We start from the raw sequence: 28000 nt of genomic DNA on the forward strand, positions 1-28000 counted from the left end.
GAAGGTTCCACAAACAGCAATGAGATAAATGACCAGTTGATCTGTTTTGGTGGTGCTGATTAAGGGGGGAATGTTGACTAAGACACTGAGAGAACTCCTCTGGTCTTCAAATAAGGCAGTGGAATCTTTTACGTCCAGCTGCGTTGGTAGACTCCAAGGTTTACCATCTCATCCAAAAGGCTGACCTCCAACAATGTAGCACTCTCTCAGTACTGCACTGAGATGTCAGCTTAGATTATTTGTCCAAATTCTGGAGTGGGACTTGCAACCATGACCTTCTGTGAGAGTGTTACTATTGAGCCAAGCTGACATTAAGTTCTGTCTACGGTTATATAAAGATTTTACCTCCACACCTGTCTACCAGGGATCAGACAGACTTGTCACTTTCAATAAACTGCATTACCCTGATCCCAGTTTACAAACAGACTTTTTACCCTTGTGAAGCTTCATAGCTCTGCTTCTGTTATACTGGTGGGGAACATAGAATAACACACAAGAAGAAAGTAAAGGCAAAGCCAAAGGTCCAAATTGAATCCATTTTGGAATGGTATCCATTGAACCTGAGCTAGCCCAATTAGAGTATGATTTTTGGGTTCAGTTTAGTACTTCTCCCTAAAAGCATAAAGTGATGTGTCCTAATTGCATTCCATGAACAGACTGTCTTGATTTCAATAAGTGCTTTATCCTAACATTTTATTCCTTAGAAACCATTTTGCGTATAAGTTTGCCCAACATTTGGTTGAAACAGATGTTTCCATTTTAACCCATCTCAGCTGCTTCATCAATGACCTTCCCTCTATCATAGGGTCAGAAATGGGGATGTTCGCTGATGATTGCACAGTGTTCAGTTCCATTCGCAACCCCTCAAATAATGAAGCAGTCCGAGCCGGCATGCAGCAAGACCTGGACAACATCCAGGCTTGGGCTCATAAGTGGCAAATAACATTCGTGCCAGGCAATGACCATCTGCAACAAGAGAGAGTCTAACCACCTCCCCATGACATTCAACGGCATTACCATCGCCGAATCCCCCACCATCAACATCCTGGGGGTCACCATTGACCAGAAACTTAACTGGACCAGCTACAAGAGCAGGTCAGAGGCTAGGTATTCTGCTGTGAGTGACTCACCTCCTGACTCCCCAAAGCTTTTCCACCATCTACAAGGCACAAGTCAGGAGTGTGATGGAATACTCTCCACTTGCCTGGATGAGTGCAGCTCCAACAACACTCAAGAAGCTCGACACCATCCAGGACAAAGTAGCCTGCTTGATTGGCACCCCATCCACCACCCTAAACATTCACTCCCTTCACCACCAGCGCACAGTGGCTGCAGTGTGTACCATCCACAGGATGCACTGCAGCATCTCGCCAAGGCTTCTTCGACAGCACCTCCCAAACCCGCGACCTCTACCACCTAGAAGGACAAGAGCAGCAGGCACATGGGAACAACACCACCTGCATGTTCCCCTCCAAGTCACACGCCATCCCGACTTGGAAATATATCGCCGTTCCTTCATCGTCGCTGGGTCAAAATCCTGGAACTCCCTTCCTAACAGCACTGTGGGAGAACCTTCACCACACGGACTGCAGCGGTTCAAGAAGGCGGCTCACCACCACCTTCTTAAGGGCAATTAGGGATGGGCAATAAATGCTGGCCTCGCCAACGTCGCCCACATCCCATGAACGAATTTTTAAAAAATCCAAATATAGCTACAACGTGCTCTGTCATATTTTCTTTTGGCTCTTATTTGACTAGAAGAGGGAACATATCATTGTACTCATCCATCCACCTCATATAGTTAAAAGATGTTGTTGATTTATATTTGCAGTAAAGTTCAGGCAGTAAATTTAATTTGCAGTACTCCTAGCATTAAAATGATGCAACATTTCAGTGTGATATTGGGGAGGAGGGATGCCTGAACATAAAAGGAATTTTATTTTATATGTATGCATAATACGGCCCAAATGTGATATTGTCTGTGTCCTAATATGTTCTTCTCTGAGTGTTTATATCTGGTCCTGCATATAAGGACAGGCATACATGGACATGCACCTAACAATTCTATAAATTGAGGAAAGAGAAACAAAATGCTTAAAAGTAACAACAGTTCTGGCAATTTAACTTTTTTGAAGCATGTACCTTAAGTTTGAGGGATTGTACTTATAACAGTTGACAAGTTGAGTGATAAACTTCACCTCAGCAGTGTTTTCACAAGGAACACAAATCCATAGCCGGATACTTTGCTCGGTTATTTTCTCAGTTCTGGTAACTTAACATTTTGTGGTTCCCTTATGCAAGGCATTGTTTACTCAGAACTTGCTCAGTTGCATTTTCAACATATGTGATTAGTTTATCAGAAGCAAAGATTTTCTTTTGTTGGATTTTGTCACATTTTCGACATTGATTGTGTTCTTCACAAAAGCCTCTTCAATGGTTGTTATTAAAGGGAATTACAACGAATATTTAATGTCTATGATTTACCAAGCACTTATTAACAGCTGATGGTAGCCATGATAATTACTTGGAATAAAATTTGATGGTAGTAGTTTGAGTGCAACAAGTAGAACCCTTAATTGTTCCTTACTGTGTTAAATGTATAAATGATGGTATTCATTTGTTTAAATGACAAAAAGAATATCCACCAACCCTATAATAAGCTCTATTTGCAACCAACACTTTGAAAACAATTAAACAAAATCAATTGCCTATTAAGCAGACAGGGGAATGCTTACTTCACTTTTGGTACAACACAAAAACATCAATAACCTAATTACAGCTACAATGTCAAACACACAAAAAACTAGAAAAATAATAGTTTTCAATTGCCTCTGACAAATTCTGCTCACCCATGTCATATCAAAAAGGCTTCAAGGTTCAGATGTGAGTCCCTCTTTTACAAGGGCACCATTTCTAACCAGCCAGAACGTGTTTACAATGCAGGCAGTACCAGATATCTGCCACTAGAGAGAGCTTTAGTTTTTGTTAAACCCCAGGACCACAATATTTTACCATTAGATGCAGCTTTATAATTCTTGAGTACCTGAACATTTTGACACTGTTGAGTACTGGACATCATTCACGCAGGAATGAATGATGCAGAAGCAACACTCAAGAAGCTCAACACCATCCAGGACAAAGCAGCCCGCTTGATTGGCACCCCTTTCACCGCCTTAAACATTCACTTCCTCCACCACCAGCGCACTGTGGCTGCAGTGTGTATCATCTACAAGATGCACTACAGCAACTCGCCAAGGCTTCTTCAACAGCACCTCCCAAACCTGCGACCGTTACCACCTAGAAGGACAAGGACAAGGGCAGCAGGCGCATGGGAACACCACCACCTGCACGTTCCCCTCCAAGTCTCACACAATCCTGACTTGGAAATATATTGCCGTTCCTTCATTGTCGCTGGGTCAAAATCCTGGAACTCCCTATCTAACAGCACTGTGGGAGTACCTTCACCACACAGACTGCAGTGGTTCAAGAAGGCTGCTCACCACCACCTTCTCCAGGGCAATAAGGGGTGGGCAATAAATGCTGGCCTCGCCAGCGATGCCCTCATCCCATGAATGAACAAAAAAAAGGCAGAGCCATTTTGACCTGCCTCTGTCAGATGGCTTGGCAAACACTGCACAAACTAGCTCCTAGGGGAAGACAGCTTGTGGACCTCAAAATTTCCTCAGATAATGTTTAAACAAAGCATTTTCACACTGTTACATAGCAGACAGGCGTTTCTGCGGCCGCAACCGAGACTCCAGGATGGTGTGTTGCCTCCCTGGTGCAAGGATCAAGGACGTCTCGGAGCGGCTACAGAACATTTTGGAGGGGGAGGGCGAACAGCCAGCTGTCGTGGTGCACATAGGCACCAACGATATAGGTAAAAAAGGGGATGAGGTCCTAAAAGCAGAATATAGGGAGTTAGGAGGTAAATTAAAAAATAGGACCTCAAAGGTAGTAATCTCAGGATTGCTGCCAGTGCCACGTGCTAGTCAGAGTAGAAATAGGAGGATATTTCAAATGAATACGTGGCTAGAGGAATGGTGCAAGGGGGAGGGATTCAAATTCCTGGGACACTGGAAACGGTTCTGGGGGAGGTGGGACCAGTACAAACCGGACGGTCTGCACCTGGGCAGGGCCGGGACCGCTGTCCTAGGAGGAGTGTTTGCTAGTGCTGTTGGGGAGGGTTTAAACTAAAGTGGCAGGGGGTTGGGAACCTGAGCAGGGAGAGAGAGGAAAGCGTAACAGGAAGGGACAGAAGGTATGGAGTAATAGGTAAAGTGTTAAAAAAGGAAAAAGCAGGAACTAAGCGTCACAAAACAGATTTGAAAGTTCTTTATCTGAATGCACGTAGCATTCGTAATAAAATGGACGAGTTAACGGCACAAATAACTACGTATGGGTATGATCTTGTGGCCATTACAGAAACATGGCTGCAGGGTGACAACGACTGGGAATTAAATATGCCAGGGTATTTAACAATCAGGAAGGACAGGCAGGAAGGAAGGGGAGGTGGGGTGGCTATGTTAATAAAGGAAGGAATCACTGTAATACAGAGAAATGATATTGGGACAAAGCATCAAGATAATGAAACAGTTTGGGTGGAGATAAGGAATAATAAGGGAAAAAAAACATTAGTGGGCGTAGTATATAGGCCTCCTAATAGTTGCAACTCTGCTGGAAGAAGTATTAATCAGGAGATAGTCGGGGCATGTAATAAGGGAACAGCCATAATTATGGGGGATTTTAATTATCATATTAACTGGACACATCAAATTGGGCAGAGCAGCCTTGAGGACGAGTTCATTGAGTGCATCAGGGATGGATTTCTTGAGCAGTATGTAACTGATCCTACAAGGGGGCAGGCAACCTTGGACCTGGTCCTGTGTAATGAGTCAGGATTAATTAATAATGTCCTAGTTAAGGATCCCCTTGGAACGAGCGACCACAACATGGTTGAATTCCATATCCAATTAGAGGGTGAGAAGGTTGATTCTCAAACAAGCGTACTGAGCTTGAATAAAGGAGACTATGATGGTATGAGAGCGGAATTGATTAAAGTGGACTGGGAAAATAGATTAAAGGGTAAGACGGTACATGAGCAGTGGTGTTCATTTAGGGAGTTATTTTACAACTTTCAAAATAAATATATTCCACTGAGGAAAAAAGGGTGTAAAAGAAATGACAGCCACCCGTGGCTAAGTAAAGAAATCAAGGATAGTATCCGACTAAAAACAAGGACATATAAGGTAGCCAAACTTAGTGGGAGGATAGAAGATTGGGAATTCTTCAAAAGACAGCAAAAAGTAACTAAAGGATTGATTAAGAAAGGGAAGTTAGATTATGAAAAGAAATTAGCAAAAAATATAAAAACAGATAGCAAGAGTTTCTATAGTTATATAAAAAGAAAAAGGGTGGCTAAGGCAAACATAGGTCCCTTAGAGGATGAGACCGGGAAATTAATGGTGGGAAACATGGAGATGGCAAAAATGCTGAACAAATATTTTGTTTCAGTCTTTACAGTAGAGGACACTAAGAATATCCCAACACTGGACAAACAGGGGACTCTCTGGGGGGAGGAGCTAAATACGATTAAAATCACTCAAGAGATGGTACTCAGTAAAATAATGGGACTCAAGGCGGATAAATCCCCTGGACCTGATGGCTTCCATCCTAGGGTCTTGAGGGAAGTGGCAGTAGGGATTGTGGATGCTTTGGTGATAGTTTTCCAAAATTCCCTGGACTCAGGAGAGGTCCCGGCAGATTGGAAAACTGCTAATGTAACACCGTTATTTAAAAAGGGTAGTAGGCAGAAGGCTGGAAATTATAGGCCAGTTAGCTTAACATCTGTGGTGGGTAAAATTTTGGAGTCTATTATTAAGGAGACAGTAACGGAACATTTAGATAAGCATAATTTAATAGGACAAAGTCAGCATGGCTTTATGAAGGGGAAGTCATGTCTGACAAATTTGCTTGAGTTCTTCGAGGATATAACGTATAGGGTGGATAAAGGGGAACCAGTGGACGTAGTGTATTTAGACTTCCAGAAGGCATTCGACAAGGTGCCACATAAAAGATTATTACTTAAGATAAAAAATCACGGGATTGGGGGTAATATTCTGGCATGGGTGGAGGATTGGTTATCAAACAGGAAGCAGAGAGTTGGGATAAATGGTTCATTTTCGGACTGGCAACCAGTAACCAGTGGTGTTCCACAGGGGTCGGTGCTGGGTCCCCAACTCTTTACAATCTATATTAACGATTTGGAGGAGGGGACCGAGTGCAACATATCAAAATTTGCAGATGATACAAAGATGGGAGGGAAAGTAGAGAGTGAGGAGGACATAAAAAACCTGCAAGGGGATATAGACAGGCTGGGTGAGTGGGCGGAGATTTGGCAGATGCAATATAATATTGGAAAATGTGAGGTTATGCACTTTGGCAGGAAAAATCAGAGAGCAAGTTATTTTCTTAATGGCGAGAGACTGGAAAGTACTGCAGTACAAAGGGATCTGGGGGTCCTAGTGCAAGAAAATCAAAAAGTTGGTATGCAGGTGCAGCAGGTGATCAAGAAAGCCAACGAAATGTTGGCTTTTATTGCTAGGGGGATAGAATATAAAAACAAGGAGGTATTGCTGCAGTTATATAAGGTATTGGTGAGACCGCACCTGGAATACTGCATACAGTTTTGGTCTCCATACTTAAGAAAAGACATACTTGCTCTCGAGGCAGTACAAAGAAGGTTCACTCGGTTAATCCCGGGGATGAGGGGGCGGACATATGAGGAGAGGTTGAGTAGATTGGGACTCTACTCATTGGAGTTCAGAAGAATGAGAGGCGATCTTATTGAAACATATAAGATTGTGAAGGGTCTTGATCGGGTGGATGCGGTAAGGATGTTCCCAAAGATGGGTGAAACTAGAACTAGGGGGCATAATCTTAGAATAAGGGGCTGCTCTTTCAAAACTGAGATGAGGAGAAACTTCTTCACTCAGAGGGTGGTAGGTCTGTGGAATTTGCTGCCCCAGGAAGCTGTGGAAGCTACATCATTAGATAAATTTAAAACAGAAATAGACAGTTTCCTAGAAGTAAAGGGAATTAGGGGTTATGGGGAGCGGGCAGGAAATTGGACATGAAGCTGAGTTCGGATCGGTCAATGCCCTGTGGGTGGCGGAGAGGGCCCAGGGGCTATGTGGCCGGGTCCTGCTCCGACTTCTTGTGTTCTTTAGATTTGTGGTTGGGATCAGATCAGCCATGATCTTATTGAATGGCGGAGCAGGCTCGAGGGGCCGATTGGCCTACTCCTGCTCCAATTTCTTATGTTCTTATGTTCTTACAGTGCCCACTCTCGCCACCTATTTAGGCCCCCTCCTGTATGCATGATCCCTTACAAGAGGAAAAAGTTAATTTTTACTAATGAAATTTAAGAATAGAGAAAGGAACAGAGGAATGAAGGAGAAGGAAATAGGGTAGATTAGAGTCAAATTAGATACAGAAAGTGAAATAAAGAAAGGGAAAGAAGGATAGGAGTGAGAGAGAGAGAAAAGAGACAGAAAGGAAAAGTAGGAAAAAAAAAAAAATTTTACTAACCTGTAGGAACAATTTATTACCTGCTGGAGTGAGACTCTACAGTTTTAATTGTTCTCTTTCTGGGCCGGAGAGGTTGAGTGGCATTGCAGGAACATAAATCTCCTGATTAAAAGGGTCCTTACGTCGTTAAACACCAGCCCTAACTTTCTGCGGCGAGTTGAATTCATATTTTCGGCGCAAATGCAGCAATTTCTTCAAACTCACTGGGAGGTTGATGGCGAGCTCCAGTTTTCATGAGGCCAGTGGCGGAGCGACATAAATCATTTACCAATTTGTGGTGATTCACAACTCATGGGGTATCTCTTCCTTGCCACAATTGCTGGATTTTTTTTTACACACTAAACAGAATACGCATATAACTCGCCATTATTTTCCTGGCAAATTCTGGGCCATTATTTTTGCTGAGTATTTCCAGAGTGACTGGTGGGAAAACTGAGGATTGTGCAGTTGTACATTTGGTAATGCAATGGCATTGTATCTGCTGCAACCAAATTATTTAACTTGGTACAAATGTAATATCAAACCACAAAGGCTGTAGTCCATATAGCAGACATTGAATAGGGTTTCCAAAAGCTGACAGAATTGAATCTTACTGGAAACCCTCCAATATGGGGAAAAACACCCTTTTTAAGGTTAAAAACTTAAAAAAAAAATTAGTTTTCCTTTAAGCAGCTGTGTTCATTGTATTTTTAACAGTATTTTCTACCCTCAAGTGATTTTCTCCCCCTTCTGGCAAGTAAACCAGTGACTTCTCCTTAAGATCAAAGCCAGTAACACTGCATGTTTATCTGTGAGGAGGCTTTGGGCTTGTTGTGGTGTAAGAGCACTCTAGCCAGTTGTTTTCCCACAAGATTTCTTATAGCAAGAAGGATGTTGCAGTCAGATGCATTATGATAAGACAGTAATTTCACTATTAGCTTCTCACATTCCTGATGATTTTGACCTATACTAATATCAGTGGGTGGCTAGGAGACAATTTAATCAACAGAGAATAAATTCCTTATAAAAGTAATGAGATGAATGTACTACAGTTTTATAAATAATTTTTGACAGCACAAGAATTAACGCTGGAGTCTTCTAGCAGACATCGGGGGGAAAAAAATTGGATAAAGGCTGTTTTTGGGTGCGGGTAGCGTGATGCGCTTATTACCCCGCGCCCAATGACCCCTGCGCAGGCAGGATGCAAGTTTCGGCCAGCCCGAGGACTCACCTGCAATCAACGTTCCATTCCAGGCCTTGCACGTGGAATCAATGCAATTCACACTTTCCACCACCAGGGGGAACGCAAGCTCTTAAAGGGAGGATGTTTCTTAGAAATCTCTTATAGGTAGCTGGTACCTGTTATTTGCTGAAAATAACAGTCTACTGGAGTCTGAACGGAGATCAGACATCGTACACGTAAAACACAGATGCAGATCCCATCCCTATGTTTACACACTGATGAGCTATATAAATTGTAAACAATTTTACAACGCCAAGTTATAGTCCAACAAATTTATTTTAAATTCCACAAGCTTTTGGAGGCTTCCTCCTTCCTCAGGTGAATGGTGTGGAAATGAAATTTTCGAATCCTTCGCATTTGAAAATCACAGAACAATGCCTGGTGATTACTGCCCGTTGCCAAGGCAATCACAGTGAGCAGACAGAAAGGTGTCACCTAAAAGGCCACCGAATATACAAACCCCCCAAAAAAAAGAGAGAGAGAGAAGGAAGACAGTCAATGACCCGTTATATTAAAAACAGATAACATTTGTTCGCTGGTGGGGTTACGTATAGTGTGACATGAACCCAAGATCCCGGTTGAGGCCGTCCTCATGGGTGCGGAACTTGGCTATCAATTTATAGCCAAGTTCCGCACCCATGAGGACGGCCTCAACCGGGATCTTGGGTTCATGTCACACTACACGTAACCCCACCAGCGAACAAATGTTATCTGTTTTTAATATAACGGGTCATTGACTGTCTTCCTTCTCTCTCTCTCTTTTTTTTTGGGGGTTTGTATATTCGGTGGCCTTTTAGGTGACACCTTTCTGTCTGCTCACTGTGATTGCCTTGGCAACGGGCAGTAATCACCAGGCATTGTTCTGTGATTTTCAAATGCGAAGGATTCGAAAATTTCATTTCCACACCATTCACCTGAGGAAGGAGGAAGCCTCCGAAAGCTTGTGGAATTTAAAATAAATTTGTTGGACTATAACTTGGTGTTGTAAAATTGTTTACAATTGTCAACCCCAGTCCATCACCGGCATCTCCACATCAGAGCTATATAAAAACATTGAATAAAGGTTGCGCACTATAAAATCCCACATCCTCCAATTGATACGCCAGTCCTCACCATTCTGCCGGTCTGAGTTGGTACCAGGCCTGCGAGAGTGCGTGCACCAAGATTCTCTGCTGGTGCACTAGAGACCTTGGTGCAAGAGCTGGACTGAAGGAGGGACATCCTATATCGTCGGGGGTGGGGGGGAGGGAGAAGGAGAGACAAGAGGCCCTCCAGACATATATCCAAAAGGCAGTGGGAGGTAGCGGGTGACGAAGTCAATGACAAGCGCACAGCATCATGAACATGGATGCAGTGCAGGAAGAAGTTCAGTGCTTTGACATGAGTGGTCAAGGTGAGTGAGGTCAACTGTCAAGTGGCGTCTCCTACCAACTGCACCACGCACTACACCCCCCCATCCCCCACATACCAACAAACTCACTCTTTCCGTCAGGACTCAACTCTTCCAACAAGTTGCTTCTTCTCACCCTTACACATTACCACTGTTTCAAGCCGCCCACCCACAACTCACAGGCCACACACACTGGCAGCTATTCAACCATGACAGGTACATCACCTAGAAACACATCCCGCTTTCTTGCAGGAGAAGCTGGCGCATATCAGGAGGCAGCAAGTGACAGTGGCATTTAGCCCCTCGAGCCTGTTCGACCATTTAATGAGATCATGGTGGACCTGACCTTACTCCATATACCCACCGTAGCCCCATATCCCTTAATGCCCTTGGTTCACAGAAATCTATCAATCTCAGATTTAACATTCACAAGCGAGCTAGCATCAACTGCCGTCTGCAGAAGAGCGTTCCAAACATTTCCCACCTTTTGCGTGTAGAAGCATTTCCTAACTTCAGTCCTGCATGTCCTGGCTCTAAATGTTAGGCTATGGCCCGCGTCCTATATTCAAGTCTAGGAGACCTCCAAAAACAGTTACAAATATCTCGGCAACCAGAAACAATAATCCAGCCACTAACCTGTAAATCCTGCATGGTCCCTTTAAATGGTGCTGGTGGGGGGTCCTCCAGGCACTTTAAGACATATTCAGATGGTTGGGGTTAAGACTGTGCGTTGAGTTGAGCATTAAGTCTCAAAATGGTGTCTATCACTTTAAATTAGCGTTGCACACTGATTGAAGCCATTTTCTCCCTACTTTACATGATTCCAGCGTTCTTTATCTGCGCCTGCGCTAACTCCTATACCAAGATGACGTCCAGTGCATGTCACGCTGGAAACGTGCTTGCGCATCCAAGACGCCATCTTGGATGTCAGAGAGGCCGTGTAGCGCCGAAACAACAGGTGCTACACGGCCCAATTTAGCGCCCAAACTCTCTAAAGTGATATGCCACGCCAACCCACCATCTTGCAATCGATATGATATGATGAGATTTATAGAGATGGACTTTTACCTGATCTTTCTTTCCCCCTTGCTTTTTTAGTGTGGGAGGGTGAGATCACCAAACTGAACATTTAGTTTGTTTCCAAGCTTTTTTTTGTTGTCAATAATTCCTCTGGTCTGAGATCCAGGTGCTGCCCTTTTAGGATTTAGACCCTTGGCTAACATTTGTGAGGCGTCTAATGAATCAGTGAATGTACAAATGGAGAAAATGTAGGCTACACACCTGAGGTAAAAAGGTATTGTACAGCACACAAACTTCTAGTTTGAGATTAAACCCCCCCCACCCCTCTCAAAAGAAGGTTTGTATGTATCGGTGCAGAGGACCTTTGGGAAAGATTTTTGTGGCAAATATTTGAAAGACAAGTTAGCTACCATTAGGGGTGCTCAGCGTTGGGCCCAGCTGGTAGTGTTTGGTGCTCTATTCTGAAGGTCAGCAGATGCTGTAGTACCAGTGATGGCATTTAAAAAAAACATTGGGTAGTAGAGCAGTCCTTACTAGGGTTGTACTATAGCTCCCTTAACCAGTACTCCTCAAGGTCGGACTCTGAGACATTTATAAAAGGAGAAAGATTCAGAGGCGAAAGGGCAGAAATGGTAGTGCTTAAAAAAAATGTTGTGCCTTGCACAATGCAATAAAAGTACGAGAAAGAAACCGATGTATGTTTTTGGAAAAAAAAGGATTTCTAACTAATAGTAAACCCAAGGTGTGTCTGATGGAAATTGTAGTATGTTGGAACATCAGTGCAGAGTGTGGGGGGCTGTGCGAATTTGGCAATTGTATGCAAGAAGAATCTTTTTAATTACATTTGTCTTTAGGGATTTTTCTTCAGAATTTTCCAGGAAGACATGGAAAATAATATAAAAATACAACATCTCCAAATAAAAGTTCATGTGAGAAAGGATAGCTTGTAAGATGTTCTTAACTCTACTGTATCTTTAAGTACACTGATTCAACAAAAAACAGCACTGTAAAGAACAGGTAAAATCAACTTTTGGTAGATGTCCAAAATGTTTCTTTCTTATACCGTTCAGGCAGGATTTTGTTCTTTTTGCCGTTGTACTATGCATTCTAACATTGTTGTAGTCATTGATACACAGTGCCTTTTCACACCACCAGCTTTTGTGGGTTGAGGTAGGGGAATCGAATGTGTTTGTACACTGCATTTACGTCAACTGCATAAAGATAATTCCGTAATAATAACAACAACTTGCATTTATATAACAAATTTGACATAGAAAGACATCCCAAAATGCTTCATTCAGAGGCATAATCAAACAAAAATGCAATGCGTGTAATAGAGTACTTAAATAGAAACAGAAAATGCTGGAAATACACCAGGGATTGGTCAGCATTTGAAAGAGAAAGATTAGTGTTTCAAGTAAGGCCCATCATCAGCTATTTCAGAATTCCAGCATTGGTTATGTTTCTTTTTAACCTGTAATAGAATTCTTCCCCTGTTGTTCGTAGTAAAAGAAAGACGTGCATTTATATAGCACCTTTCACAATCTCAGGATGTCCCAAAGCGCTTTACAGCCAATGAAGTACTTTTTGAAGTGTAATCGCCGTTGTAATGCAGGGAAACGCAGCAGTCAATTGGCACACAGCAAGGTACCACAAACAACAATGAGATAAATAACCAGATAATTTTTTTAGTGATGTTGGTTGAGTAATAAATGTTGGCCAGGTCACTGGCTGGGAAACCCCCCTGCTCTTCTTTGAATAGTGCCATGGGATCTGTTCTGTCCACCCAAGACAGTTTTACGTCCCATCCGAAAGACAACACCTCTGATGATGCAGCACTCCCTCAGAGGTGAGAGTGCTACCACTGAGCAATGGCTGACACTGTAAAATATTATACAAGGTTGCAACTTACTTATAGTTGAGTGAATCATTTTTGTCTTTTGTTATGCTAAAGGATAGGTTCCAACATGTATAGAACAACCTTCATTTATATGGTGCTTTTAACATAAAGGAATGCATTTCACAAACACGTTTAAGAAAACTGGTGCTGAGCCAGAATGGGAGTGAGGGATGACTGAAATCTTGATCAAAGTCTTGGGCAGGATTTTAGTGGTAAAGAGGTGGAGAAGTTCGTGAAGGGAGTTTTTTTTATTCATTCTCAGGATTTGGGCATCGCTGGTAAAGCCAGCATTTATTACCCATCCCTAGCTGCCCTTGAGATGGTGGTGGTAAGCCTTCTTGAACTGCTGCAGTTCATGTGGTGAAGGAACACCCACTGTGCTGTTAGGTAATGAGTTCCAGGATTTTGACTCAGCGACGATGAAGGAACAGTGATATGTGTCCAAGTCGGGGCGGTGGGGGGGGGGGGGGTGTGTGACTTGGAGGTGGCGGCATTCCCATGCATCTGCTGCCCTTGTCTTTCTAGGTAGTGAAGATCGGGGGTTTGGGAGGTGCTGTCGAAGATGCCTTGGCGAGTTGCCACAGTGCATCCTGTGGATGGTGCACACTGCAGCCACGGTGCGTCAGTGATGGAGGGAGTGGATGTTTAAGATGGTGAATGGTCTGCTGATCAAACAGACTGCTCTGTTCTGGATGTTGTCGAGCTCCTTGTGTGTTGTTGCAGCTGCCTCCATCCAGGCAAGTGGCTGGAGTCGGAGGCAGCTATAGGGTGGGAGGAATCTGCAGAGATGTGCCTAGGAGGGATTGATGGATGAGGATTTTAAATTTACTGCATTGGAAGATGGGAAGCCAGCTGAGAGAACTCTGAGGGACTAAATATTTACTTCTGCAGACAGAAACATTGGGTAGTGACCTCACTTACATATGTAATGAAATAGATCATTCACACTCTGAAATATACACTATTTATGGGGAAATACTGGCATGAACTTCCTATACCAGGGTTAGAGATACTACAGTTTCGTTAATAGTGAGGAGGAAAGCTGTAGACTGCAGGAAGATATCAATGGACTGGTCAGGTGGGCAGAGAAGTGGCAAATGGAATTCAATCTGGAGAAGTGTGAGGTAATGCATTTGGGGAGGGCAAACAAGGCAAGGGAATACACAATAAATGGAGGGATACTGAGAGGTGTAGAGGAACAGAGGGACATTGGAGTGCATGTCCACAGATCCCTCAAGGTAGCAGGACAGGTAGAGAAGATGGTTAAGAAGGCATACAGGATACTTTCCTTTATTAGCCGAGGCATAGAATGTAAGAACTATATAAAACACTAGTTAGGCCACAGCTTGAGTACTGCGTACAGTTCTGGTCACTACAATACAGGAAAGATGAGATTGGACTAGAGAGGGTACAGAAGAGATTTATGAGGACTGGAGAATTTTAGCTATGAGGAAAGATTGGATAGGCTGGGGTTGTTTTCTTTGGAACAGAGGAGGCTGAGGGGTGATCTAATTGAGGTATATAAAATTATGAAGGGCCTAGATAGAGTGGATAGGAAGGACCTATTTCCCTTAGCAGAGGGGTCAGTGACCAGGGGCATAGATTTAAGGTAATTGGTAGAAGGATTAGACGGGAGCTGAGGAGAAATTTTTTCACCCAGAGGGTGGTAGGGGTCTGGAGCTCACTACCTGAAAGGGTGGTAGAGGCAGAAACCCTCAACTCATTTAAAAAGTACTTGGATGTGCACTTGAAGTAACCTACAGGGCTGCAGACCAAGTGCTGGAAAGTGGGATTAAGCTGGATAGCTCTTTCTCGGCCAGTACGGACACGATGGGCCGAATGGCCTCCTTAAGTGCTGTAACTTTCTATGATTCTAATTTGCCATCCTGATATCTTGCTGCGAGTAGGGACAATAGAATATTAAAGTAAATTTAACATTGTTCAGTAGGGATTGTACTAAAATTATTTTTGACATCTCAAAAATCCATACTACTCATGATCTAAATGTGAATGAATAGTTTCCCGAATAGATCACTTTGAAAACACTGAAATTTTAATGAATGATACAACATAAAATGTGGAACGAGAAAGGGCCATTCAAATGAAAAAGCCTGTTTCCTTGTACACTTTGCCTTATTGTGAACTCTGGAGCACCCATTCAATGGAGCGAGCCTTTGGCTTAGTGGTAACATTCTCCTGAAAGGAGTGTTCCTGTCTCGACCTGTCAGACTGTTAATCAGCCTACGAATGCTTCCATTACTTCACACTATTATCCAAGAGAAGATTGTGCAGATAGGAAAACAAAAACTCATTCAATTGCCTAAAAGGAGAACCAACTACAGATATTCCTTGACCCCCATGAGTAAAACAGCGAAACTCCCAGTAAATTAATTCTACTTAGAATTATGACCAGTTACATTTAGAGCATCTCATCAGTAGTCCAAGCAGGCCCTGAACCATATTGCTTCATAAGAGTCTTTATCCTCATAACCTTTAATTCTTTTCTTTAAATTAATAATTATCTCCTAAACAAGAAGCTAGATAAATAACGTGCTGTGAACTGTTTTTGCTTGGAATCTGTTTGAGGATATTCAGTTCTCAAAAAGCTGCATATAGGGAAATGCCTTTAATATGGTTTTGTTTAATCTTCATAAATTGCAACCCAGGCCTGTTCCTTTGCTTTGGATCCTTATGAAGTTTTATTTATGTTGACCTTGAATAATTCTACGTAAGGGTATTTGAAAGTCGCTTCACTCGACCATGCTCATCATGAAGCTGTTTCCTGGTGTGACTCTACTAGTCCAAATCGGTTGGTCGGGTGGGCGGGGTGATCAGGGTCAGATTCATGCAAGTCCCTGAATAGGGCAGGCATTGCATTCTGGGGTATTGTATTGGCTTCAGGTGTTATGGTGGAGCTAATAACATTGCTACCCCACCTCCAAGCCAACTATTTGTGCATCTCTGAGAAGAGCGGCTAAATGAGTACATTTGGGTGGCATTCCACTAGCATTTTCACAACACATTTGCATGTTGTGAGTGTAAATTTCCTGATATAACGAGCTGTTTGTGGAAAAATGAAGGTCACAAACTTCATTGTTTAATTTGTTCTCAACAGTGTACCTGAGGATTCAAGTGGTGATGCTGAGTGCAGCAGTGTGGAACATGACCAGCAGACTGTGGACTAAATGGATCTGCTTACACACTGTCACTCTAAGTGCCAGCACTGTAATTGTGACAGGAATGGTACTTGCTGAATGTTGATGTACTTGTGTAGTGCACCGTGGAGTAATGTGATGTAGGTTCACAATTGCCTGCCCAGAATGTTCTGGGGTCAGCCAAACATTCTGTGAGAAACAGCGAGCAGGAACTAGCTATCCGCCTTATAGGAAAAGGGGAAATTATCAGGGAGGTGAATCAATCTAATCGCCAGCTAACTATGACTATGACAAAGGACTAGGAGCAAATTGTAACCAGTAACCAGAGAAAAGCAAAGCTCATTCTACCAGACCCGTGACCCAATCGTAAGTGAACATCAACAAGTAAATTTTGCACTCCCATCATTGAGCCACACTCAAATATGTGAAAGTGGGGATTTCTTATAAAACACCAGATATGTTGAGCTGAAACACAATACAGTTATGACACAGTTCCTCATCTGTTGGGTCAGTGAAAACTATCAACCAACAACTAGGAAAAATTAAAAGAAATGTATATTTTACCATAACAATGAGTGTTTGTTTCTCCTTCAGTGGGAGGTTTGACTTTCAATCCGCGCTGGCTTGAATTTTCACTTTATTAGGTGTAAAGTCTGCAATGACTTTGGCTGGCCAATAAAAATTCACTTAGAACTTTTATTCAAAGGTTGTGAAAGGAGTAAATTGCTCAGATTGTTAGAATCAAAAAGTGCAACAGTTGTATTTAACTAAAATATTTTTTTTTTGCAGGATGAAGAAAATGGAAATGGAAGAGGTGAGTCTTGCTTTAATTCTTTTTATAGAATATACTTATCCAAAATTTCTCAATAAATTAGCTGATGCTGTGTAGGAGGAGATAGTTATCAACTTTAATTAGAGGAAGTAGACTGGGCTGTTTTGTTGATTTTAAAATGTGTTTGAGATTGCCCAAGAGTTCTTGTCTGTTCCTGCAGTGGAAACTGATTAACATCATCCCTTTGAGGACTATGGTGGCGATATATTCCAGAAACGCAACACTATAATGAAACTGCACTGATCGTTATGATGGTTATTTCCACAAAGCTGATAACTCAACATGGAATGAAAAAAGTTTAGGTTTGGCATTTAACTGCTTAGATACAATGGGGTAGATTTTCAACTTGCTACCCAGGTATAAAGCTGGCATTGCAGATCAGCCATTAACCAATTGAGCAATTTCTATAATGGGCAGCCGGGCAAATTGAAAATCTACTCCAATATGAAAACACTTCAAAAGTTTCCCAAACTTTTAGAATAAGTTACTAGGGCAGTATCAATGAATTCAAGAGATAATTAGATCTGTTTCTGGAGAGAGAAGGGGAGGAATGTGGTGCTGTTCCTAAAATGATTGTATGTAAATTAGAAGTTGTGCAATTTCACATTTATATATTTTTTTAAATTTAAGTGCATTTGTCTTGGTTTTCTTGCTCTCTTTATACAATACGGATAAAATTATCCACAATTCAAAAGAAAGATCATTCTGTAAACTGATCAGCACTGTATCATTGTTCAAAAATTTGTGATATTCAGAAGACCATTTCAGAGAATGTTTAATTTATATAATAAGCCATCTTTCAGGAATGAAAATTTTACAGAAAATGTTGTTCATTGTACTCAGATCATCACTTGTTGCATGCTGTCTGGTTTAAAAGATAATGGACAGATTATTCATCTATGCCGTGAAAATAGAAAATGCTGGAAATATACAGCAAGTCAGTCAGCATTTGAAAATAGTCTTTTCGCTCACAGATGTTCACTGACCTACATATTTCCAACATTTTCTGTCTGTTTTCAGATTTCCAGCATTCTTAGTTGTTAGTATTTTCTGCCCTTTCTTAACCACCCTTTTCTTATGATGTGGAGATGCCGGTGATGGACTGGGGTTGACAATTGTAAACAATTTTACAACACCAAGTTATAGTCCAGCAATTTTATTTTAAATTCACAAGCTTTCGGAGGCTTCCCCCTTCGTCAGGTGAACGATGTGAAAATGAAATCCTCGAAATGAAATCGCATTTACCCTTATCTTACAAAGACCACCTTCAACGCCTCTATTTTCTCAAACTATTGCCTTTTCACTAACCTACCATTTCACTCCAAGCTTTTTATATACATTGTTGCCACCAAATACATGCTCATCTCTTATCACTCCCTTTCAAGTCCCTCCAAGGCATTTTGGAATGTATCTACAGCGGAGCTGTCTACATTCAAAGTCACCAATGACACTCTGCTGCATTTTGCTTCCCCTCATCAATCATTCTGCTACCCTGGTGAAATGGGCAGACTTGGTCGATGCAATTTAACATAGAGAAGTGTCAAGTGATTCATTTTGGTAGGAAGAATCAAGAGAGGCAATATAAACTAAATGGTACAATTTTAAAAGGGGTGCAGGAACAGAGAGACCTGGGAGTGTACGTACACAAGTCTTTGGAGGTGGCAGGACAAGTTGAGATGGCTGTTTTTAAAAAAAACATTCGGGATCCTTGGCTTTATAAACGGAGGCATAGAGTACAAAAGCAAGGAAGTTATACCAAACCGTTATAAATCACTGGTTAGGCCCCAGCACTTTAAGAAGGATGTCAAGGCTTTAGAGAGGGTGCAGAGGAGATTTACTAGAATGGTACTAGAAAGCAGTTAGGAAGGCAAATGGTATGTTGGCCTTCATTGCAAGAAGATTTCAGTACGGGAGCAAGGATGTCTTACTGTAGTTATACAGGGCCTTGGTGCGATCACACCTGGAGTATTGTGTGCAGTTTTGGTCTCCTTACCTATAAGGATATACTTGCCATAGAGGGAGTGCAGCGAAGGTTCACCAGACTGATTCCTGGGATGGCAGGGCTGTCGTATGAGGCGAGATTGGGTCGACTAGGCCTGTATTCACTAGAGTTTAGAAGAATGAGAGGGGATCTCATTGAAACATAAAATTCTGACAGGACTGGACAGACTGGATGCAGGGAGGATGTTTCCCCTGGATGGGGGGTCCAAAACGAGGGGTCACAGTCTCAGGATACGAGGTAGGACATTTAGGACTGAGATGAGGAGAAATTCCTTCACTCAGAGGGTGGTGAACCTGTGGAATTCTCTACCACAGAAGGCTGTGGAGGCCTAGTCCCTGAATATATTTAAGAAGGAGATAGATAGATTTCTAGACACAAAAGGCATCAAGGGGTATGGGGAGACAGTGGGAATATGGTATTGAGATGTTCAGCCATGATCATATTGAATGGCGGAGCAGGCTCAAAGGGCCAAATGGCCTACTCCTCCTCCTATTTTCTATGTTTCTATGTACTAGGGATGCAGGACTTCAGTTACGTGGAGAGACTAGGGAAGCTGGGATTGTTCTCCTTAGAGCAGAGAAGGTTAAGGGGAGATTTAATAGAGGTGTTCAAAATCATGAAGGGTTTTGATAGAGTAAATAAGGAGAAACTATGGCAGAAGGATCGGTAACCAGAGGACACAGATTTAAGGTAATTGGCAAAAGAACCAGAGACGAGATGAGGAGAATTTTTTTTACGCAACGAGTTGTTATGATCTGGAATTCACTGCCTGTAAGGGTGGTGGAAGCAGATTCAATAATAACTTTCAAAAGGGAATTGGATAAATACTTGAAGGGGAAAAATTTGCAGGGCTATGGGGAAAGGGCAGGGGAATGGGACTAATTGGATGGCTCTTTTGAAGAGCCGGCACAGGCACGATTGGCCGAATGGCCTCCTTCTGTGCTGTATGATTTTATGATTCTACCACTGACACTGTTGACCAGTCCATTCTCCTTCACTGCCTCTTGGACATCTCTGTACCCCTCTTCATGGTTCTATTTTCAAAAGACGTTTGATAAAGTGCCACATAATAGACTTGTCAGCAAAATTGAAGCCCATGGAGTAAAAGGGGCAGTGGCAGCATGGATACAAAATTAGCTAAGTGACAGGAAACAGAAGGTAGTGGTGAACGGTTGTTTTTTGGACTGGAGGAAGGAGTGGTGTTCCCCAGGGGCCGGTAACAGGACCATTGCTTTTTTTGATATATCTTAATGATTTGGACTTGGGTGTACAGGGCACAATTTCCAAATTTGCAGATGACACAAAACTTGGAAGTGTAGTAAACAGTGAGGAGGATAGTAATAGACTTCAAAAGGACACAGACAGGCTGGTAGAATGGGCGGACACATGGCTGATGAAATTTAACGCACAGAAGTGCGAAATGATACATTTTGGCAGGAAGAACAAGGAGAGGCAATATAAACTAAAGGGTACAATTCTAAAGGGGGTGCAGGACAGAGAGACCTGGGGGTACATATGTACAGATCTTTGAAGGTGGCAGGACAGGTTGAGAAAGTGGTTAAAAAAGCATACGGGAACCTGGGCTTTATAAATAGAGGCATAGAGTACAAAAGCAAGGAAGTCATGTTGAACCTTTATAAAACACTGGTTCGGCCACAACTGGAGTATTGTTACCAATTCTGGGCACTGCACTTTAGGAAGGATGTGAAGGCCTTAGAGAGGGTGCAGAAAAGTTTACTAGAATGGTTCCAGGTATGAGGGACTTCAGTTATGTGGATAGACCGGAGAAGCTGGGGTTGTTCTCCTTAGAGCAGAGAAAGTTGAGAGGAGATTTGATAGAAGCGTTCAAAATCATGAAGGGTTTAGATAAAGTAAATGAAGAGAAACTGTTCCAATTGGCAGAAGGGTCGAGAACTAGAGGACACAGATTTAAGGTGATTGGCAAAAGAACCAAAGGCGACATGAGGAAAAACTTTTTTATGCAGCGAGTAATTATGATCTGGAATGTGCTGTCTGAAAGGTTGGTGGAAGCTGATTCAGTCGTGGCTTTCAAAAAGGAATTGGATAAATACTGGAAGGGAAAAAAATTTGCAGGGCTACAGGGAAAGAGCGGGGGAATGGAACTAACTCGTTTGCTCTTACAAAGAGCCAGCAAGGGCTTGATGAGCCAAATGGCCTCACCTTCTGTGCTGTAACGATTCTATGATTCTATTCCCACCTATCCCAACACCACCAAATCTCTTGCAACAATTTTCCCATGTTTGTGTGGTCACCTTTGTGCTGCAAGACTCCATCCTAGGTCCCTCGTATTTGTCATTTAGATGCTACCCCTCAGCAATATTAGGAACAAGCTTCTGCATGTATATTGTCAAAGTTGAACTCTACCTCTGTGCCACCATTGTTGAAGCCAGAGCTGTTAATTGTCTTGACATCAAGTCCTGGATGGGCTACAGTTTCCAACAGTGGCAAAACTTAAACTTGCCAGCATCTACATGTCCCTGGCTCCTATTCTATCAACCTCCTTGGTTGCCTACTTGGGCTGAACCCAGTACAATTTTATGTTCTGTTTGACCTTGAACTGAGCTTTAACCTTGAACAGAGCTTTAACCTGCACAATAGGTCAGTTGCCAAGACTTTGTTTACTTATGTCCTGAACACACCCCGAAATCCTTAATATGCTTTCACCACTTTTAGGATTGATTTGTTAAATGCTCTGTTTGCTGGCCCTCTCATCTTCACCCTTCATAAATTTCCAAAAATCCAGAACTTGGTGCCTTGAGTCCTCACCCACATTAACTCCTGCACATGCATCACTTCTATCCTTACCACACTACACTGACACCCTGCCCTGTACCCCTGCAAATCGAGTTCAGAATCCTCATCCTCAAGTTCTTCCACTGCCTTCACTCTGCCATCTGTGGGAAATATTCTCCAGCCAAACTTCCCAGCCTACACCTTCAGTCCCTTTGACTCTGGGTTGCTGCTCATTTCTCCACCATTTTTATTCCACCATTGGAACCAATGAACCCCCGTGCTCCTGAATTCTCCTCAATAGCCATTTCACTTTATAACCACTTTCTCCTTCAAAACTTCTGAAAACCTAACTCAGGTTTTCCTCCTCTTTCTCCCCCCACGCCACCCCCACCCCCAAATAAGTCCTTCGCCCCTTGTTCGGTGTCCACTTTGCTCCTTGTGAAGCACTCTTAAATAAGCTATGTGAGGATCATCTAGCAAATAAAAGCTGTTGATCACTTGTTGGAGTGACATTTAGGGAAAGTGCAGTCCACATTATTGGTGTTAGTGGGATCAATCTGCTATGTACCTGAATTTTTTTTAGCCCCTGCTGAATACTTGATAAAACATAGGAAAGATTAGACTATGACTGGTGTCTGAAGCTGTGTAAATAGCTCTAATGTAAACAGACCAATCTCACTGGTTAGATGGATCAGATGTGAATCTCTTGCCGTGTCCACCCTTCTAAAATGGTCGAACACGATGATTAACATATTGTCAAAACAATGATAAATGTCACATGATATGAGCAAAAGTTTTAAATCACAGCAAGCTGGTAATAAAAGACGATTGCTCTGTAACACAGATTTGCAATAGAAATGGAACAAGTACAGAATATATATTTGGGTCATTTTACTTAATACAGCTTCTCAATCCAATATCACTCCCCTAACTACTACCCACTACTTCCTCTCAGCCAAATCTTTATCCCAGACAACAGGCCCTGCGACACAAAGTGTGTCCACCTATATACAACACATACTTCCTGCCATTTTCCCTATTTGAATATTGGATGAAAAGGCATCCTGTTATGCCTTGGCGTCTGACATTCAAAGTTGGTGAAGGGGACCAGTGCAATCACTCTTGGAGTGGCCAGTGCAATCGCTCTCGGAGTGGCCAGTGCAATTGCTCTGAGAATATTGCCATGCGCAGAGAGTTCACAAAATGTTTTTTTGAATTTTCCAGATAGCTTGGATTCTGTTTGCTTCCTTCTAAGGCTTGACACAGTAGTTTTGCAGTCTGAGTTTGGTGTGACTCCCCAGCAGAAGCTGTGCAGGTGGCCTCTAGTATGCTAATGACCCGGGGCTGGAAAAAAAATCAACCCAGGGTTAGGATTCATCTCCATGGCAGATGAAAATCCTGCTGAAGATGCATTCCAATCGAAAAATCTAGACTGATGTATCATTTTTTTGAGTGGAATGGTTTCCCTAACAGGATAACTTTACAGACTGGACTTGTTTTACTTTACAGGCCATCAGAAAGGCCGAACAGAGCCTATGGATACCATCTTTGTTAAAAGTGTAAAGGAAGGGGGAGCAGCACATCAAGCTGGGCTATGTACAGGTAATATGAGCTTGTTCTAAGTCACAGTGCCTCTATATCTTCGCTCGATGGGATTAAGCCAACGCAACCAGAAAGTGTGTGCTAATACTTCCACTTAACCAATCTAGTCAAATTCTGTGAGTCATCGATTGCCAGGGCATGTACTACGTGCAGAAAGGGTTTCTCAGGTTTCTTGATTTCACTTTGACTTAACTTTTATGCCAGTTTTTTCTGAGGGTTATGATTCATTGTTGGAATACAATTCCAGTCGCCCACTAGTACATTACCAAGTGGCCGTGTATGAGCCTTGACTTTGTGAGTTGATCACATGAGGTGAATCCAATCCTGTCCTCGCCCTGATCTCCCCATGTGTACACTTCAAGCAACGGTAGCTAGATAGTGATCAAGAGAGGCAGCTTTGCCTGATCTTCGCCTCCTTAGCTCAGGGGTGCAGAGGCTAATTGTTTTGTTCATTTGCTTATTCAGACGTTACTGGCATCTGGTGGCCCTAATGTCTGTGTAATACCTCTATTGCATTTGTATTAGTGGCATCTCATGACCTAAATATTTGTTTCACACCTTCGCAATGGTGTGATGTTAACTTGTTACTGTTTGACACAACCCACTTAAATTAAAATGTTTTACATTGAAGATGGTTTAATATATCTGCATTAGCATAGCTAGACAGAAAATTATATAATGAATATGACAATTTTCATATAGAATCATAGAATCATAGAAGTTACAACATGGAAACAGGCCCTTCGGCCCAACATGTCCATGTCGCCCAGTTTATACCACTAAGCTAGTCCCAATTGCCTGCACTTGGCCCATATCCCTCGATACCCATCTTCCCCATGTAACTGTCCAAATGCTTTTTAAAAGACAAAATTGTACCCGCCTCTACTACTGCCTCTGGCAGCTCATTCCAGACACTCACCACCCTTTGAGTGAAAAAATTGCCCCTCTGGACCCTTTTGTATCTCTCCCCTCTCACCTTAAATCTATGCCCCCTCGTTATAGACTCCCCTACCTTTGGGAAAAGATTTTGACTATCGACCTTATCTATGCCCCTCATTATTTTATAGACTTCTATAAGATCACCCCTTAACCTCCTACTCTCCAGGGAAAAAAGTCCCAGTCTGTCTAACCTCTCCCTATAAGTCAAACCATCAAGTCCCGGTAGCATCCTAGTAAATCTTTTCTGCACTCTTTCTAGTTTAATAATATCCTTTCTATAATAGGGTGACCAGAACTGTACACAGTACTCCAAGTGTGGCCTCACCAATGCCCTGTACAACTTCAACAAGACATCCCAACTCCTGCATTCAATGTTCTGACCAATGAAACCAAGCATGCCGAATGCCTTCTTCACCACCCTATCCACCTGTGACTCCACTTTCAAGGAGCTATGAATCTGTACTCCTAGATCTCTTTGTTCTATAACTCTCCCCAACGCCCTACCATTAACGGAGTAGGTCCTGGCCCGATTCGATCTACCAAAATGCATCACCTCACATTTATCTAAATTAAACTCCATCTGCCATTCATCGGCCCACTGGCCCAATTGATCAAGATCCCGTTGCAATCCCAGATAACCTTCTTCACTGTCCACAATGCCACCAATCTTGGTGTCATCTGCAAACTTACTAACCATGCCTCCTAAATTCTCATCCAAATCATTAATATAAATAACAAATAACAGCGGACCCAGCACCGATCCCTGAGGCACACCGCTGGACACAGGCATCCAGTTTGAAAAACAACCCTCGACAACCACCCTCTGTCTTCTGTCGTCAAGCCAATTTTGTATCCAATTGGTTACCTCACCTTGGATCCCATGAGATTTAACCTTATGTAACAACCTACCATGCGGTACCTTGTCAAATGCTTTGCTGAAGTCCATGTAGACCACGTCTACTGCACAGCCCTCATCTATCTTCTTGGTTACCCCTTCAAAAAACTCAATCAAATTTGTGAGACATGATTTTCCTCTCACAAAACCATGCTGACTGTTCCTAATTAGTCCCTGCCTCTCCAAATGCCTGTAGATCCTGTCCCTCAGAATACCCTCTAACAACTTACCCACTACAGATGTCAGGCTCACCGGTCTGTAGTTCCCAGGCTTTTCCCTGCCGCCCTTCTTAAACAAAGGCACAACATTTGCTACCCTCCAATCGTCAGGCACCTCACCTGTAGCGGTGGATGATTCAAATATCTCTGCTAGGGGACCCGCAATTTCCTCCCTAACCTCCCATAACGTCCTGGGATACATTTCATCAGGTCCCTGAGATTTATCTACCTTGATGCGCGTTAAGACTTCCAGCACCTCCCTCTCTGTAATATGTACACTCCTCAAGACATCACTATTTATTTCCCCAAGTTCCCTAACATCCATGCCTTTCTCAACCGTAAATACCGATGTGAAATATTCATTCAGGATCTCACCCATCTCTTGTGGTTCCGCACATAGATGACCTTGTTGATCCTTAAGAGGCCCTACTCTCTCCCTAGTTACCCTTTTGCCCTTTATGTATTTGTAGAAGCTCTTTGGATTCACCTTTGCCTGATCTGCCAAAGCAATCTCATATCCCCTTTTTGCCCTCCTGATTTCTCTCTTAACTCTACTCCGGCAATCTCTATACTCTTCAAGGGATCCACTTGATCCCAGCTGCCTATGCATGTCATATGCCGCCTCCTTCTTTTTGACTAGTGCCTCAATCTCCCGAGTCATCCAAGGTTCCCTACTTCTACCAGCCTTGCCCTTCACTTTATAAGGAATGTGCTTACCCTATGATATGATTTTACTTTGGAATCCTTTTACGCTCACTTTACTTGTATAGATCTGAGTTTATTTACGAATATACGAATTAAGAGCAGGAGTAGGCCATTCGGCCCTCGAGCCTGCTGTGCCATTTGATAAGATCATGGCTGATCTGATTGTGACCTCAACCCTACTTTCCCGTCTATCTACTATAACCTTTGATTCCCTTGTTAATCAGGAATCTATCTAACTCAGCCTTAAAAATATTCAGTGACCCTGCCTCCATCGTTCTCTGGGGAAGGGAGTTCCACAGACTCACGACCCTCTGAGAGAAAAAATTTCTCCTCATCTCCATCTTATTTTTAAACTGTGGCCCCTAGTTATAGTCTCTGCCACAAGAGGAAACATCCTCTCAGCATCTACCCCTTCTAGTCCCATCAGGATCTTATATGTTTCAATAAGATCACCTCTCATTCTTCTAAACTCCAATGTATACAGGCCCAACTTGTCCAACCTTTCCTTGTAAGGTAACCCCCTCATCCCAGGAATTAGTCGAGTGAACCTTCTCTGAAGCAATTATATCCTTTCTTAAATAAGGAGACCAAAACTGCACACAGTATTCTAGATGTGGTCTCATCAATGCCCTGTACATCTGTAGCAAGATATCTCTACTTTTATATTCCATTCCCCTTGCAGTAAATGACAACATTCCATTTGCCTTCCTAATCACTTGCTGTACCTGCATATTAACATTTTGTGATTCATATACTAGGATACCCAGATCCCTCTGTACCTCAGAGTTCTGCGATCTCTCTCCATTTAAATAATATACTGCTTTTCTATTCCTCCTGCCAAAGTGGACAAGCTCACATTTTCCCACATTATACTCCATCTGCCAAATCTTTGCCCTCTCACTTAACCTATCTAAATCCCTTTGCAGACTCATTATGTCCTCTTCACAACTTACTTTCCTACCTACCTTTGTGTCATCAGCAAATTTAGCAACCATACATTCGGTCCCTTCATCCAAGTCATTGATATAGATTGTAAATAGTTGAGGCCCTGGCACTGATCCCTGTGGCACTCCACTCATTACATCTTGCCAACCTGAAAATGAGCAATCACACCATGTAACCCTACTGAGAAGCTGCCTGTGTAAAAATATATATATTTTTTAAAAGGTTTGACTGTTAAACGATTCTTAATCTGAGCATTTTTTCAAAAAAGAACATATAGTATAATGTAAGGCTTTAAAAAAAAAACTGAATCTATTACCCTGAAGAAATTTTTCATATGGAATACGTAAAATAATACTTTTATATTTTTATTGTGTATCCGCTGTCCCATGTTTCACCATTTTTGCCAAATAGACCGCTTTAGTAGCTGTGCTCAGAAGTTCTGCAGAATAATACCATGGCGCATAGTGAATAGCTCTCCTTGCTCACCCTTCCATAGTATTCTCTGCCACCCTCAAAGCAGCTTTATGAATTCAATCTATTCTTGTTTTTTAAAAACAAATTCTTAGGAGCCCATTTCCACTCTCCAGAAATTTCCACAGCACTGTGGAACACACAGACAAGACTAATAAATTAGGTTTTTACGAAAAAAAATAATTCCCAACTGCTCAGTGAATTAATGCACTACCCCATATGGTACTGAACCATACAGAACAAGATGCTCCTAGGTTTATGTACTAAGATAGCTGATGGGTGGGGAGATGGAGGGGCTACAATTGGTTTCAGTTCCCCTGGGCTATGGAGGGGGAGAAAAAAGTCAGCAAAGGTAATTAT

General features: G+C 42.4%; 1 protein-coding gene across 1 annotated transcript in view; it reads left to right on the plus strand.

Moving 5' to 3' along the window:
• LOC137299843 (rho GTPase-activating protein 23-like) overlaps positions 1-28000 on the plus strand; it is a 172295-nt gene that overhangs the window by 45277 nt on the left and 99018 nt on the right. Inside the window, exons 3-4 of the mRNA XM_067968766.1 lie at positions 17067-17091; positions 23375-23467. Coding sequence (XP_067824867.1) covers positions 17067-17091; positions 23375-23467 — 118 coding nt within the window. The remainder of the gene's footprint in view (positions 1-17066; positions 17092-23374; positions 23468-28000) is intronic.

This window comes from Heptranchias perlo, chromosome 30 (genome assembly GCF_035084215.1).
Source record: "Heptranchias perlo isolate sHepPer1 chromosome 30, sHepPer1.hap1, whole genome shotgun sequence".
NCBI classification, from domain to species: domain Eukaryota; kingdom Metazoa; phylum Chordata; class Chondrichthyes; order Hexanchiformes; family Hexanchidae; genus Heptranchias; species Heptranchias perlo.